Consider the following 15,148-nt stretch of genomic DNA (forward strand, 5'->3'; position numbering starts at 1 on the left):
CGACTGGGGAAGTTATTCTACTGGCCACTAGGGAAGAGAACTGCTCAGCCTCCAATCAGCCTGGCTCAGAGAGGCAGTCTGTCACTTACAGACTGGAGCTACTGTAAACAGGTCACGCTGCTCTGGACTAGTGGAGACACTGAACACTATGAGGTGAGAGTGAAGACCTTAACCTAGCCTTTCTGCTAGGGTTATTCTGACCTGGTGGAGTTGAGCATGGGAAAGAGTGAGTGAGAAGGAAGATTTAGAGAAAGAGATAGGTATTGAAAAGGAGAAGAAGGGTAAAGAGAGGGAGAAGGTTGAAGAAAGAGAGAAAGAAGGAGAGAGAGAGCTCACCTGGAGGAGAGGTAAAGGATTAGCTAAGATCATATTGAAGAGGAACGTGACTGTGTGGAAGACTTCCTGGCACTGGAGAGACATCTGGGAGATGACATATCAGCTGTGAGTAGCCTGTCTTTCACATCTTTTAATGACTCAGGAAATTAAAAATCACTGAACAAGTGTTTTACTATAGTATGCCTACTGCTAGTGTTTGATTTAAACAGTTAAATTGCTCTGGTATAATAAAATACCTATGTCAGGGGAATTAGTCAATATTTGATGAGCTTATGCTGAATTAGATCACAGGATGACCTAGCTTGGCGTATAATTCTGACAAATATTTGACGACAATATTGCACAATTTACAGTTAGTTTTTTTCAGAGGAAAACTAGGCTACAGTAGTTTGTTAACTGTTAATGGTTTTTTCTCCAAAAGTAAGCTATAGGCTACCTATAGAACTATAAAAGAGATACAATTATATTTATACAGATACACCCTCCTGTCCGGTATGCAGATTATGACTCATGAAGCTCCCAAATGCTAAGAGCCTAAAGCGAATTCAGAGTTCACATACACCGAGACGCGATAGACTAGCGTCCCGTTGTGACCTACTGTCCGCGGGGGACACACCTCCCCAAAATACCCAGCCAATGCGGCTTCGCATCAGCATCCTCTATTCATTTAACATGTGACAGTTGGAGAAACAGTTTGATCCGCTCTTAAAAAAAATTCAAGAAACTATGTGCAGCCAATATTCTACAAGCCTGTTGTGAGTACGCATTCTGGACTGACACTTAACCTCTGGGAAAGGTTCAGAGAGAGGAGTTTCTAAAGAGGACCCATCTTTGAAACCATAGGGACCGAAGCCTCAAAACAGGCAGTTGGAGACTCATCGTTACAGACTCACAGCTCACGGATCATAGTTACAGACTCACAGCTCACGGTTCATCGTTACAGACTCACAGCTCACGGATCATAGTTACAGACTCACAACTCACGGTTCATCGTTACAGACTCACAGCTCACGGATCATAGTTACAGACTCACAGCTCACGGTTCATAGTTACAGACTCACAACTCACGGTTCATCGTTACAGACTCACAGCTCACGGATCATAGTTACAGACTCACAGCTCACGGTTCATAGTTACAGACTCACAGCTCACGGTTCATAGTTACAGACTCACAGCTCACGGATCATAGTTACAGACTCACAGCTCACGGTTCATAGTTACAGACTCACAGCTCACGGATCATAGTTACAGACTCACAGATCATAGTTACAGACTCACAGCTCACGGTTCATAGTTACAGACTCACAGCTCACGGATCATAGTTACAGACTCACAGCTCACGGTTCATAGTTACAGACTCACAGCTCACGGATCATAGTTACAGACTCACAGCTCACGGTTCATCGTTACAGACTCACAGCTCACGGATCATAGTTACAGACTCACAGCTCACGGATCATAGTTACAGACTCACAGCTCACGGATCATAGTTACAGACTCACAGCTCACGGATCATAGTTACAGACTCACAGCTCACGGATCATAGTTACAGACTCACAGCTCACGGTTCATAGTTACAGACTCACAGCTCACGGTTCATCGTTACAGACTCACAGCTCACGGATCATAGTTACAGACTCACAGCTCACGGTTCATCGTTACAGACTCACAGCTCACGGTTCATCGTTACAGACTCACAGCTCACGGTTCATCGTTACAGACTCACAGCTCACGGTTCATCGTTACAGACTCACAGCTCACGGTTCATCGTTACAGACTCACAGCTCACGGTTCATAGTTACAGACTCACAGCTCACGGATCATAGTTACAGACTCACAACTCACGGTTCATAGTTACAGACTCACAGCTCACGGTTCATCGTTACAGACTCACAGATCATAGTTACAGACTCACAACTCACGGTTCATAGTTACAGACTCACAGCTCACGGTTCATAGTTACAGACTCACAGATCATAGTTACAGACTCACAACTCACGGTTCATCGTTACAGACTCACAGCTCACGGTTCATAGTTACAGACTCACAGCTCACGGTTCATGATCTTAGGGATGTGTGCAGCTGCTCGACCATGGAAACCCATTTCATTAAGCTCCAGACGAACAGTTCTTACACTGATGTCGCTTCCAGAGGCAGTTTGGAACTTGGTAGTGAGTGTTGCAACTGAAGACAGACAACAACAAAAAATCACGCTACGCGCATCAGCACTCGGCGGTCCCGTTCTGTGAGCTTGTGTGGCCGACCACTTCACAGATGAGCCATTGTTGCTTCTAGACGTTTCCACTTCACAATAAAAGCAAATTTGACGAACTAACTTGTTGGAAAGGTGGCATCCTATGACATTGTCACGTTGAAAGTCACTGAGCTCTTCTACTGCCAATGTTTGTCTATGGAGATTGCATGGCTGTGTTCTCCGTAATGGGTGTGGCTGAAATAGCCAAATCCACAAATTTGAAGGGGTGTCCACATTCAAGATACGTTTGTATATATAGTGTCAGGCAAAAATAAATGTATTATTATTTTTATTAGAGCAGCAGGTCAAGGAGTCCAAAGTCAGAACAAATCACTGGACGAGACGCAGGTGTGTGTGTGTGTAAGCGTGTGTGTGTAGGTGTGTGTGTCACTCCCTCTCCCCTTCCTTTTCTCCCTGTTTTTCGCTCTCTCTTTCTCCTTCTTTGTCTCACTCTCTCTAGAAAGTGGTGATTGTAGTGAAGTAGACATGACATTGGTAGATTGTCCTCTGTGAAGTTTGCCTCTTGTCCTCATGCCAGGCTGCCTGCGCTCTTTGATGCTTGCTGATTAGAGAAAAGTCACAGGGCAATTCCACGATAAAATGTACGCCAAACAAAAACCTTTGACTACTTTTAACTATTTACACTGAACATTTTATTTAAAAAAAAACACATGTACTGGAAGAACTGTGCAAATGCAAAATTTGGTCACAGAATTTTGGTAAAATCTCAGTTTCTATGTCCACGTTTTCCAAAAATTCTTAAATATCTGTTCCGAATCAACATTCAACGATGTCTGCAGAAAGAATGGGGTGTCAGCTATGACATGGCACCGTGACTTTGAAAACAATCTGTTTTGGTTATTGAACTCCAGTAAGTGAAGTGGCTTTACACCTGGTAACAGAGTAGTGGTACTGGAATGTCATCTTGGGTCCCTGATCTGTACTAAACAGAAATGCATAATTATGGATATGAATGTCATTCTCTTCATGGTGATGTATCCTAAATTGGTACACAAAAAGGTAGAAATATGAAATATCCTCCTTAGCATATTTGGGTATTGTTCTACACAGTGGCTATTATTTTATTGAGCTCTGCCCCGAGACAATATGCAATTTGGTTGGTCCGGACCAAATCTGAACCAATCATAGACGTTTAAACTGAGAAAACAGGGGAGGTCGTTCTGTGCCCAGAAAAACACTTCGTAAACACATTTCTGCCCACGTTCAATTAAGAGTCCTCTCTCCTTTACCTAGACTAATCTGGCAGTGGACTGGTCCTCTCTCTCTCATTTACCTAGACAAATCTGGCAGTGGACTGGTCCTCTCTCTATCCTTTACCTAGACTAATCTGGCATTGGACTGGTCCTCTCTCTCTCCTTTACCTAGACTAATCTGGTAGTGGACTGGTCCTCTCTCTCTCTCCTTTACCTAGACTAATCTGGTAGTGAACTGGTCCTCTCTCTCTCCTTTACCTAGACTAATCTGGAAGTGGACTGGTCCTCTCTCTCTCCTTTACCTAGACTAATCTGGCAGTGGACTGGTCCTCTCTCTCTCCTTTACCTAGACTAATCTGGCAGTGTGGGCAAAACATGTAGCGAGGGGCCAGCACATCACACCCATCACCCCAGGTACCATCAGAGAGGAGAGCGGGGCCACCAGGCCAACATCACCACAGTAACCCTCTGACATCTGTTACACTGAGAGGGAGAAAGAGGGAGGGCAGGAAGAGAAGGGGAGAGCGGCAGAGGGAGAGAAAGGGGAGAGTGAAAGAGGGAGAGAGAGGGGGAGAGAAAGGGAGAGCAGCAGAGGGAGGGCAGGGAGAGAGAAGGGGAGAAGAGGAGAGCAGCAGAGGGAGGGCAGGGAGAGGGGGTAGAAGGGGAGAGCAGCAGAGGGAGGGCATGGAGAGAGGGGGGAGAAGGGGAGAGCAGCAGAGGGAGGGCAGGGAGAGAGGGGGGGAGTAGGGGAGAGCAGAGGAGGGAGGGAGAAGGGGAGAGCAGCAGAGGGAGGGCAGGGAGAGAGGGGGGAAGGGGAGAGCAGCAGAGGGAGGGCAGGGAGAGAGGGCAGGGAGAGAGGGGGGAAGGGGAGAGCAGCAGAGGGATGGCAGGGAGAGAGGGCAGGGAGAGAGGGGGAGGGCAGGGAGAGAGGGGGGGAGAAGGGGAGAGCAGCAGAGGGAGGGCAGGGAGAGAGGGGGAGGGCAGGGAGAGAGGGGGGGAGAAGGGGAGAGCAGCAGAGGGAGGGCAGGGAGAGAGGGGGAGGGCAGGGAGAGAGGGGGGGAGAAGGGGAGAGCAGCAGAGGGAGGGCAGGGAGAGAGGGGGAGGGCAGGGAGAGAGGGGGGGAGAAGGGGAGAGCAGCAGAGGGAGGGCAGGGAGAGAGGGGGGAAGGGGAGAGCAGCAGAGGGATGGCAGGGAGAGAGGGCAGGGAGAGAGGGGGAGGGCAGGGAGAGAGGGGGGGAGAAGGGGAGAGCAGCACAGGGAGGGCAGGGAGAGAGGGGGGAAGGGGAGAGCAGCAGAGGGAGGGCAGGGAGAGAGGGGGTGGAGAAAGGCAGAAAGAGAGAGAGAGAGAGAGTAAAATCTCTGATCGAAAATGTTAAAGGCCGTCCTTCTGGTCCGCAGAGAAATGTCCTGCAATTCTACACATTTTGCCATGGGCGGAGACACATTTGTACTGTTTTCAAGCTAGTTACCTGCTATTCTACACATTTATTCATAGGGATGAGAATTTTGTTTGTTTTAAAGCAAATTTCCTGCAATTCTACACATCGTTACTCCTCAGAAACAGATGACACAAATAAACCTCATTGATATCAATCATCCTGCGGAGAGGATACACGGATTAAAGGGTGTATTAGGGTTTTGTCTGAGTGAAAAGTGCAAATTATGTCGCTTTAAAAGAGGCACCAAGTTATTTTCTTTAGCCCTTTCTTGAATATGCCAACAGATTATATATACACACACTTTTTCAACCCAAAATAAAAAGATACATATTTAATGTTATGCGCCTGCCTTGTGCTACTTCTGCTATCTCAGGGAGTTGAATTAGGCTAGAATATCTAGGCTAGAATATCTAGGCTAGAATATCTAGGCTATGCTGTGTCAGTAAAAGACTGCTTCTCTAGATATTCACAGTATTTAGAATTGGAGAGCAATGACCAATGTTAAGTAGTATGCCTGCCTCTCATTCTCCAAGCATGAGTGAATCTAGTGCCGTCACTGAGGAATATGATAATCCTCTGTCTGCCTTCCCAACACAATGTCTAAGTGTCTGCCACGTTTATTCTGTTCTGCATGGGCCACGTAAAGACAGACAGAGACACGTCTTCTGAAACTGTCACATGTTGTAAGACTAACCTAACTGACAGGCAGACTGACGTCGCTGTTCATCAAAGACCAGCAACACAAGCAAGAATATTCTGGATGACTGTCAGTCAGGACAGAGCTGAACATGTCGTCAGAAGCACACTGGCCATTTCCAAGGAAACCGTCATGTATTCCTTACCTGCTGATTCGAGGAGGACGTGGTAGTCCGTCCCTCTCTGTGTGGGCGTGTCATCACTAGGCTCCTCCTTCTCTGACTCCTTGTAACGATCCCAGTTAGACTCCAATTTCCTCTTGGTGAAAACCTCCATCCCCTCATCCTCATCCTCATCCATCCTGTTCCCTTCATCCTGGCCCTGCAGTATCAACAGAGGAGTCAGTAGGACAGAGAAAGACATCAAGAGGAACACGTGGAAATGAATGATAAAAAGCCATTGACACAGGTGGACATCTATAGTACTGCTGTTGAGTCCTCTCAAGTTTACAGTTGAAGGTCATCTCCAACTTTTTCCATGTGTGAAAATGATGTTGAATGAGGACATTGACTTTGATTAAATGTGTTGATCCCAAAATAAATAAAAACATGTTTACATCCCTGCCGAGGTGAGAAGTGACACTCAGTCACTGGCCATTTGGCATGCGAGGCATTGTGCATAGCAACACCAACAACATTGACCACAACACCAGGCAAACGGCCTGCTTTCCAGGATATCTACAGCACCCGGTGTCACAGGAAGGCCAAGATCATCAAGGACCTCAGCCTCCAGAGCCAAGGCCTGTTCACCCCTCTACCATCTAGATTCTAAAAGGTTGAGACAGTACAGGTGCCTCAAAGCTGAGACGGAGAGACTGAAAAACAGCTTCTATCTCCAGGCCATCAGAATGTTAAACAGTCACCACTAGCCTCAGTGACTGTTCTAGCCGGCTACCACCTGGCACTCTATCCTGCACCTTAGAGACTGGTGCCCCCTGGTCAGTATGGCCCAAGCAAGTCTCTTCTTCTTTACTGGTGACACGGTCAGTGATTTATTTAGAATTCAAGGCACACTTAACCGGCATAGCTATCACAGCATTCTACAGCAATACGCCATCCCATCTGGTTTGCACTTAGTGCAGACCTCCTGTGATAGGAGTCAAAAGGAGTCAAAAGGAGTTGACTCTTGCTCGACTCTCAAAACACATTGAAACGAATGCGCGCACACGCACACACACACACACACACACACACACACACACACACACACACACACACACACACACACACACACACACACACACACACACACACACACACACACACACACACACACACACCACGTCATTATAGCAGAGTTCTACTAGGACGACTACATGTGTGTTCTAGAGGACTGACATGAGCATGATGCTGCCCATTGACCAATAAAAAGCCTATTTTGTTTGAATATAGAAGGTGATGTGAAGGAACTAGAATATTTCAGTGATATTTGTGCTGTGTGCAGTCTTGACGGATCCCATGGGATGACGCGGTGCACTCTCTGCTGATGAAAAGTCTCTTCATGGTCAATCGGACGTCTGCAGTAGCTGTACAGCATAAACTGCGATACGGCCTCTGCAGGAGTCAGGGCATTTACACTTCTCGCTGAGCAGATCTGTTGTGAAGGAAGTTGTCAAGGATGTGAGTTTGTGTTTATACTGGACCTCCTGCCCTCGTCTACCGTCAACCAATCATGTCAATGTGGAGCTATACGGAGCCCTCCGCACTGTTCCAAAATTTGGGCGGCGCTTGGCAATGTGGTACACAGCTCAATCTGTCCTCTGCATGCCTTCGGAGGCTCCGCGATTGCGTATGGCACCTCCGACCACATTTTCAGATCAAGCATAAATAGTCTTTAAGCCTATTCTTTGCCGTGTTATAGCCCTATTCAGACAGGTATTACTAGAGATGTTGGTTTTGTAATTATTATCCAAGCATGTGCGTTATTCCAGAGGACCATTCACACAGGATTAGTTTTTCCAAACTGCCCCGTGTAATTATACATTTATTTCAAATTGAATTGACTTATGACAGAAGCCTGGATATGTAGGCGTGAAGATATGTCAACGTCATGTCTAGACGATAACAGGGTACACTGATAACTTGTGCTTGACTGCCAAATGTATAGGTCTCCCCGTAACATTTAAATTGATGAAGTGTGATCGTAATCATTATTTTAGCGATCCATCCATGGTAGACGTCCTTCCTGATAACAATGCCCCGCATCCTGCTGATTTGAGCTGCTGAACCGTATTTACACTTGACTGTGTTTACAGATAAGAAAGTGAACTTTGCCATTTTCAAAAAGTTTAGCAGGGATGCTGCTTTGCGATCTATTGCCTAGGACAGGGCTATCCTACCCTGTTCCTGGAGAGCTAGTGAAAACCTACAGGAAGATAGCTCTCCAGGAACAGGGTAGGAATGAAAACCTACAGGAGGGTAGCTCTCCAGGAACAGGGTTGGAGTGAAAACCTACAGGAAGCTAGCTCTCCAGGAACAGGGTTGGGAGTGAAAACCTACAGGAAGCTAGCTCTCCAGGAACAGGGTAGGAGTGAAAACCTACAGGAAGCTTGCTCTCCAGGAACAGGGTTGGAATGAAAACCTACAGGAAGCTTGCTCTCCAGGAACAGGGTTGGAGAGCCCTGTCCTTGGACATCAACAGCAAGCCAATGTTTCATTAAATAAGCTATAAACAATACTTTTATTGCATATTTAGGCCCAAGTAAACTGATGCATTTGGCGATGTTCAACTTCAATTCACTGGCACTATGAAGAACAGCGTAGCCACTCATTGATAGCCCAATTTATACTTGATTATACTTTTGGTGAATTTACGAGGCATTGCTAGATACAGATTACCAAGATATAACCTATGTGCATGGTTCAGAGTGTCTCTCTGCCTGCCCCGATACTCTCTCTCCTTTGCCTAGTCCTCTTTCCCTTCATTGTGAAACACGCTGGTGTGTGTTTGGTCTTCGGTCTATTGCGTGTAGAATAGTTCAGCCTAAACATTGCAAGCCAAGAAATTACGAAATACAGCATTGCGAAAGCCTATAGCCTACATCTTTTGATTACCGATGCACCGTTCTGACGGTCTGCCTGGTGGCCAACATGCCTACCTACGCCCCTCCCATCTCTCTCTCTCTCTCCCTCGCGCTTTCATTGCTGTGAAAGATGTGAGAGTTTGTGATCTCGAAGTAGACTACGGAAAATACACTGAACAAAAATATGAACGCAACATGTAAAGTGTTGGTCCCATGTTTCATGAGCAGAAATAAAATATTCCAGAAATGTTCCATATGCACAAAAAGCTTATTGCTCTCAAATGTTGTGCACAACTGTGTTTACATCCCTGTTGGTGAGAATTTCTCATTTGCCAAGATAATCCATCCACCTGACAGGTGTGGCATATCAAGAAGCTGATTAAACAGCATCATTACACAGGTACACCTTGTGCTGGGGACAATAAAAGGCCACTCTAAAAGGTACCATTGTGTCACACAACACAATAACACACGTCTCAAGTTGAGGGAGCGTGCAATTGACATGCTGGCTGCAGGAATGTCCACCAAGGCTGTTGCCAGATAATTGAATGTTCATTTCTCTACCATAAGCCATCGCCAACGGCATTTTCGAAAATTTGGCAAAACGTCCAACCGGTCTCACAACCGCGTGTATGACGTTGTGTGGGAGAGCGATTTGCTGATGTCAACATTGTGAACAGAGTGCCCCATGGTGGCATTTGGGGTTATATAAATTGTTGCGTTTGTATTTCCTCCGTTGCAAAAATACTGAATCTCTTGACACCCAGAAATGGGAGTCGACAGGCAAGGAGGAATCGATTATTTTGGGGTCGACTCCTCACCACTACTTCCAATGATGCGTCTCGCATGAACTTGAAAAACGTTTCGATAGCTAGCACATTTTTGTTAAACAACTTTCCGGAGATGTTTAACATGTCGGCTAACTAAGTTAGCTAATAAACTGATTATCGTTATTGCAACAACAGCTATTTGAGCATGTACAGAACTTTAATCAGCTCCTCACCCTTCCAAATGGGGTAGGTTGACAGCCGCGGCCACGGCCTCGATAATGATCCCTTTTTCCCCTTCCAGTTCCATATCGTCCTCTTCCCCGGGCCCTGTGTTCACCACCCGAGGTCCCGCTGTCACTTTCCCCGCCAGCTCCCCCTCCACCCCTCGCTCCAACTCCCCCTCCACCCCTCGCTCCAACTCCACCTCCACCTCTCTTCCAGCTAGTTTGACGGCCCCTGTTCGGTTTTCCCTCCATCGGTATCAAATGAACGCTGTACTGTTTAGAGTGTAACGCTAATACAAAGCGATTGGTGTTACATGTAACATCGTCCCCAGAAAAAAGGCAACGTTCGACAGGCTGCGTCATTGGTTCCGCCTGACAATAATTAATAATTGTATGACTCCAAAATGTAATGACTCCAAGATATGAAAAACATGAACGACAAAATGAATGTTTAAATACTTAAAACCAAACAGAAAACATGACAAATTATAAAGCCTAAACTGATTTTGAAAGATACACTGACATATACAGTAGATAGTGTGTCTTATCCTTGTATTTTCTTTTCTTTCAGGGGAGCCCACAGTAAATCATAATGGAGCCACAGAGAGACAATTCCATACCTATCTCCTCACTGTAACATAGCGAGACAGACACTAAACCAACAAAATGGACATTGAGGACCTCCAGATCCAAAACTCAACATTTGATGGCAACACATCCGACATTCAGCCTGTCCCACACAACCTATGGGAGGTCATCACCATAGCGACCATATCGGCCATCGTCAGCCTTATAACAGTCGTAGGCAATGTTCTGGTGATGCTGTCGTTCAAGGTCAACAGTCAACTAAAGACAGTCAACAACTACTACCTTCTCAGCTTAGCCTTCGCTGACCTCATAATAGGAGCCCTGTCCATGAACTTATACACCTCATACATCCTAATGGGCTATTGGTCCTTAGGGAACCTAGCCTGTGACCTCTGGTTAGCCCTGGATTATGTGGCCAGCAATGCCTCCGTTATGAACTTGTTAGTCATCAGTTTCGACAGATACTTCTCCATCACAAGGCCGCTGACCTATAGAGCCAAGAGGACGCCGAAGAGAGCGGCTATTATGATTGGCTTAGCGTGGTTTGTGTCGTTTGTCCTCTGGGCACCGCCTATCCTGTGCTGGCAGTATTTTGCAGGAGAGAGGACGGTCCCGGCAGACCAGTGCCAGATCCAGTTCTTCTCCGAGCCGGTGATCACGTTCGGCACGGCCATCGCAGCGTTCTACATCCCTGTCTCCATCATGACCCTCCTTTACATTAGGATCTACAAGGAGACAGAGAAACGCACGAAGGACCTGGCTGAGCTGCAGGGCCTCACCACATCTGGTCACCCAGAGACTGCTAATAAACCACAGAAAACGGTTCTGTTACAGTCCTGTTTTGGCTCCAGTAACGACAGGAGGGACAGGAGGAACCAGGCCTCGTGGTCCTCGTCCAACCAGAGCAACGTCACCAAGACCACGACCCGGTCGGACGAGCTGGCCTGGGCCCATGCTGACCAGATCACCTCCTTTAACAGCTACACCTCGTCCGAGGAGGAGGAGACTCACCATCCTGTTTCCGCGGCAACCTCTCAGGGGACATTCAAAGGTCAAGTTCAAAGTCAGACAGAGAAAGGACAGACGGCCGCCGATTACGGTGATAACGAAGAAGGCAAGTATTTCCAGACCGCCACTCCACCACTGAAAAAACCCAGCAAGAAGGGAATCTCCTACAAGTTCAAATTGGTCTCGAAGGATACCAGCAGCCCTCCTCAGAATGACAAAATCACCAACAACACAGACCTCAAACCAGCTCCTCCATGTCCCTCTGAGTCTGACCAGATAGGTCAGAACCACCACCAGAACTCCTCTCCATCATCCTCCACCACCACCACCCCCCCCAAGCCCATGGACCCCTCCCTGAAGAGCCAGATCACCAAGAGGAAGAGGATGGTCCTCATCAAGGAGAAGAAGGCTGCCCAGACCCTCAGTGCCATCCTCCTGGCCTTCATCCTAACATGGACGCCGTACAACATCATGGTGCTCATCTCCACCTTCTGTTCTGACTGTATCCCGGTGTCTCTCTGGCACCTGGGCTACTGGCTCTGCTATGTCAACAGCACCATTAACCCCATGTGTTATGCGTTGTGTAATAAGACTTTTCAGAAGACCTTTAAGATGCTGTTGATGTGTCAGTGGAGGAAGAAGAGAGGGGAGGATAAACTGTACTGGTGCGGACAGAACCCGGCCATCAACAGCAAGATGACATGATATAGTGTGGAATAGAGAATATATACGTATTTGGACATTCAGCAGCAGCAGACCCTTTTATCTAAAATTACTTTTTGTACAGCAGATATGTTTAGCAAATGTGGCCCATATGGTATTAAACCCACAACAACAAAAAACTAAATGTGCACTCGGGGCAGAACTGAGTTTGGGAAAACGTGATGTACATATTGAATATACCACACATTGCTGCTACTGTACAGATAGCAATAGAAGTGTGATAGCTCAAAACACAGTAACTAGTGGTCATAGATCCATCTGTGAGGATGAGTAACGCTGTATACAGTTCCACTATCATGTCCCTCTTCATGTCAAATGTTTCCTATATAAGCTAATGTGCCTTTGTTCGTCCGGAGGTCTGGTGATGAAGACTTGTATTGTGAATGGATCGGTGTTGACCTTGCTCCTGTATTGTGAAAGGATCGGTGTTGACCTTGCTCCTGTATTGTGAATGGATCGGTGTTGACCTTGCTCCTGTATTGTGAATGGATCGGTGTTGACGTTGCTCCTGTATTGTGAATGGATCGGTGTTGACCTTGCTACTGTATTGTGAATGGATCGGTGTTGACCTTGCTCCTGTATTGCGAAAGGATCGGTGTTGACCTTGCTACTGTATTGTGTGATAGTATGCTGCTTGTGTACCTTTGATCTGATCAGTGAAATAATCCCAATTGAAAAGTATCATTAGAGATCCTCTGAATGCTCTTTTGTTAACACAACCTTTATGTATAACTGCTTGGGGGATGGGCACCAGACCACCCACCTAGGGGACAGTGATCCGAGGTGACCAGGGACACCCACCTAGGGGACAGTGATCCGAGGTGACCAGGGACACCCACCTAGGGGACAGTGATCCGAGGTGACCAGGGACACCCACCTAGGGGACAGTGATCCGAGGTGACCAGGGACACCCACCTAGGGGACAGTGATCCGAGGTGACTAGGGACACCCACCTAGGGGACAGTGATCCGAGGTGACTAGGGACACCCACCTAGGGGACAGTGATCCGAGGTGACTAGGGACACCCACCTAGGGGACAGTGATCCGAGGTGACTAGGGACACCCACCTAGGGGACAGTGATCCGAGGTGACCAGGACACCCACCTAGGGGACAGTGATCCGAGGTGACCAGGGACACCCACCTAGGGGACAGTGATCTAAGGGACTCATATGGCTCATGGGTCTCTGGGCTACAGTCTCTAACCCATCACGACTGTTCGGTTTCTGGATCACATCAACATGATCTCTCCTGTGAATGACATAATTCATTTCAAACACTGGCTATGTGCCAGGAGTGTTACAGAGAACAAAGAGACAACCACCTAGAGGACAGCAATCTGACAGTGACACCCACCTAGAGGACAGCAATCTGACAGTGACTAGGGACACGCACCTAGGGGACAGCAATCTGACAGTGACTAGAGACACCCACCTAGGGGATAGCCATCTGCCAGTGACACGCACCTAGAGGACAGCAATCTGACAGTGACTAGAGACACCCACCTAGGGGATAGCAATCTGACAGTGACTAGGGACACCCACCTAGGGGACAGCAATCTGACAGTGACTAGGGACACCCACCTGACAGTGACTAGGGACACCCACCTAGAGGACAGCAATCTGATAGTGACTAGGGACACCCACCTAGGGGACAGCAATCTGACGGTGACTAGGGACACCCACCTAGGGGACAGCAATCTGACAGTGACTAGGGACACCCACCTAGAGGACAGCAATCTGACAGTGACTAGGGACACCCACCTAGAGGACAGCAATCTGACAGTGACTAGGGACACCCACCTAGAGGACAGCAATCTGACAGTGACTAGGGACACCCACCTAGAGGACAGCAATCTGACAGTGACTAGGGACACCCACCTAGAGGACAGCAATCTGACAGTGACTAGGGACACCCACCTAGAGGACAGCCATCTGACTGAGTGACTCATGGTGAGGTGAGCCTATCTGAGCGTTGGTCTGAAGTAGACAGGGAATGAGGGGTCATTTCAGATGACCCCCTACACCAATATTGTGTTGAGGAACAGAGCAGGTGGCTTCCCCTTCGCTAAAGCAGTACACTACATAGGGAATAGGGTGCCCTTTTGGACACACTGGGATCTCTCCCATGATAGACAGGTCTGTCAATAGTCATTCATCATAACAGGCGGCCTTACAGCAACCCTGCGTGTAATTTATAATGGACAAGGAGTTTTCATTGAGGCTGTTTAAATCACAGAGAACACATTTTAATATCTATTTGAACATTGCTTCAGCTTACCATTTATTTTTTTAAGTTGGGCAAGCCGGGTGAAACCCCAGGGATGAAAAATACAACACACACCAAGGTATGATACCTGAACATTTCACTCAGAAATCTAGCCATTAACAGGTGATCTAGTGTACGAAATATAGATCATACTCCCTTCTAGCTCACAGACACCAACCCAATGCTTTATACATGGCCAGAGCAGTGCACACCTGGGGAGAATTGAGACATAAAACTTACATTGTGCCTCGTTAAACCACTTCATGTGGGTTAAGCACTGACTGGACTGGAAGATTCATTTTCATCAATGCTTATTTAAAATCAGCGATGTTCCACGTCCCGATAACGACCTCCAGACATTCCAATGAGCGTTCTAGAACATGACTGAGTCAAAGAGAGGGAACACACCACAGCGACTGTCTACCGTGAGCAGTAGATAAACTGCTGTGTGTAAGGTGAACGGTGGTGATTCAACACGTAGTCTTTAGGAAATAAAAAGAAAATGGAGAGCGGATGTTCTACGGTCAGATAGGACAGCCGCCCGCTGAACACTGCCAATGTTTCCTCTCCAAGGAGCACACTGTACACAACTGAGAAGGAGACAGTTT

The 15,148-nt window shown here is 47.2% G+C and overlaps 2 protein-coding genes across 2 annotated transcripts in view; one reads left to right on the plus strand and one right to left on the minus strand.

Moving 5' to 3' along the window:
- The window catches only part of aven (apoptosis, caspase activation inhibitor), a 63,233-nt gene extending 53,026 nt beyond the window's left edge, over window positions 1–10,207 (minus strand). Inside the window, exons 1-2 of the mRNA XM_038985149.1 lie at window positions 9,965–10,207; window positions 6,086–6,260 (exon numbers count right to left, since the gene is read on the minus strand). Of these exons, the coding sequence (XP_038841077.1) occupies window positions 6,086–6,260; window positions 9,965–10,207 (418 nt within the window). The remainder of the gene's footprint in view (window positions 1–6,085; window positions 6,261–9,964) is intronic.
- LOC120039758 (muscarinic acetylcholine receptor M5-like) lies at window positions 97–15,146 on the plus strand. Its single transcript, XM_038985147.1, has 2 exons — window positions 97–441; window positions 10,527–15,146. The coding sequence occupies exon 2, from the start codon at window positions 10,622–10,624 to the stop codon at window positions 12,254–12,256; it is 1,635 nt and encodes a 544-aa protein (XP_038841075.1). The 5' UTR covers window positions 97–441; window positions 10,527–10,621; the 3' UTR covers window positions 12,257–15,146.
- The last annotated feature ends 2 nt before the right edge of the window (window positions 15,147–15,148 follow it).

This window comes from Salvelinus namaycush, unplaced genomic scaffold, assembly GCF_016432855.1.
Source record: "Salvelinus namaycush isolate Seneca unplaced genomic scaffold, SaNama_1.0 Scaffold298, whole genome shotgun sequence".
Lineage (NCBI taxonomy): Eukaryota > Metazoa > Chordata > Actinopteri > Salmoniformes > Salmonidae > Salvelinus > Salvelinus namaycush.

Bases quoted from the DNA above. Each gene is read 5' to 3' on its own strand.
- LOC120039758 (XM_038985147.1), top strand. From the start codon at position 10,622: ATGGACATTGAGGACCTCCAGATCCAAAACTCAACATTTGATGGCAAC.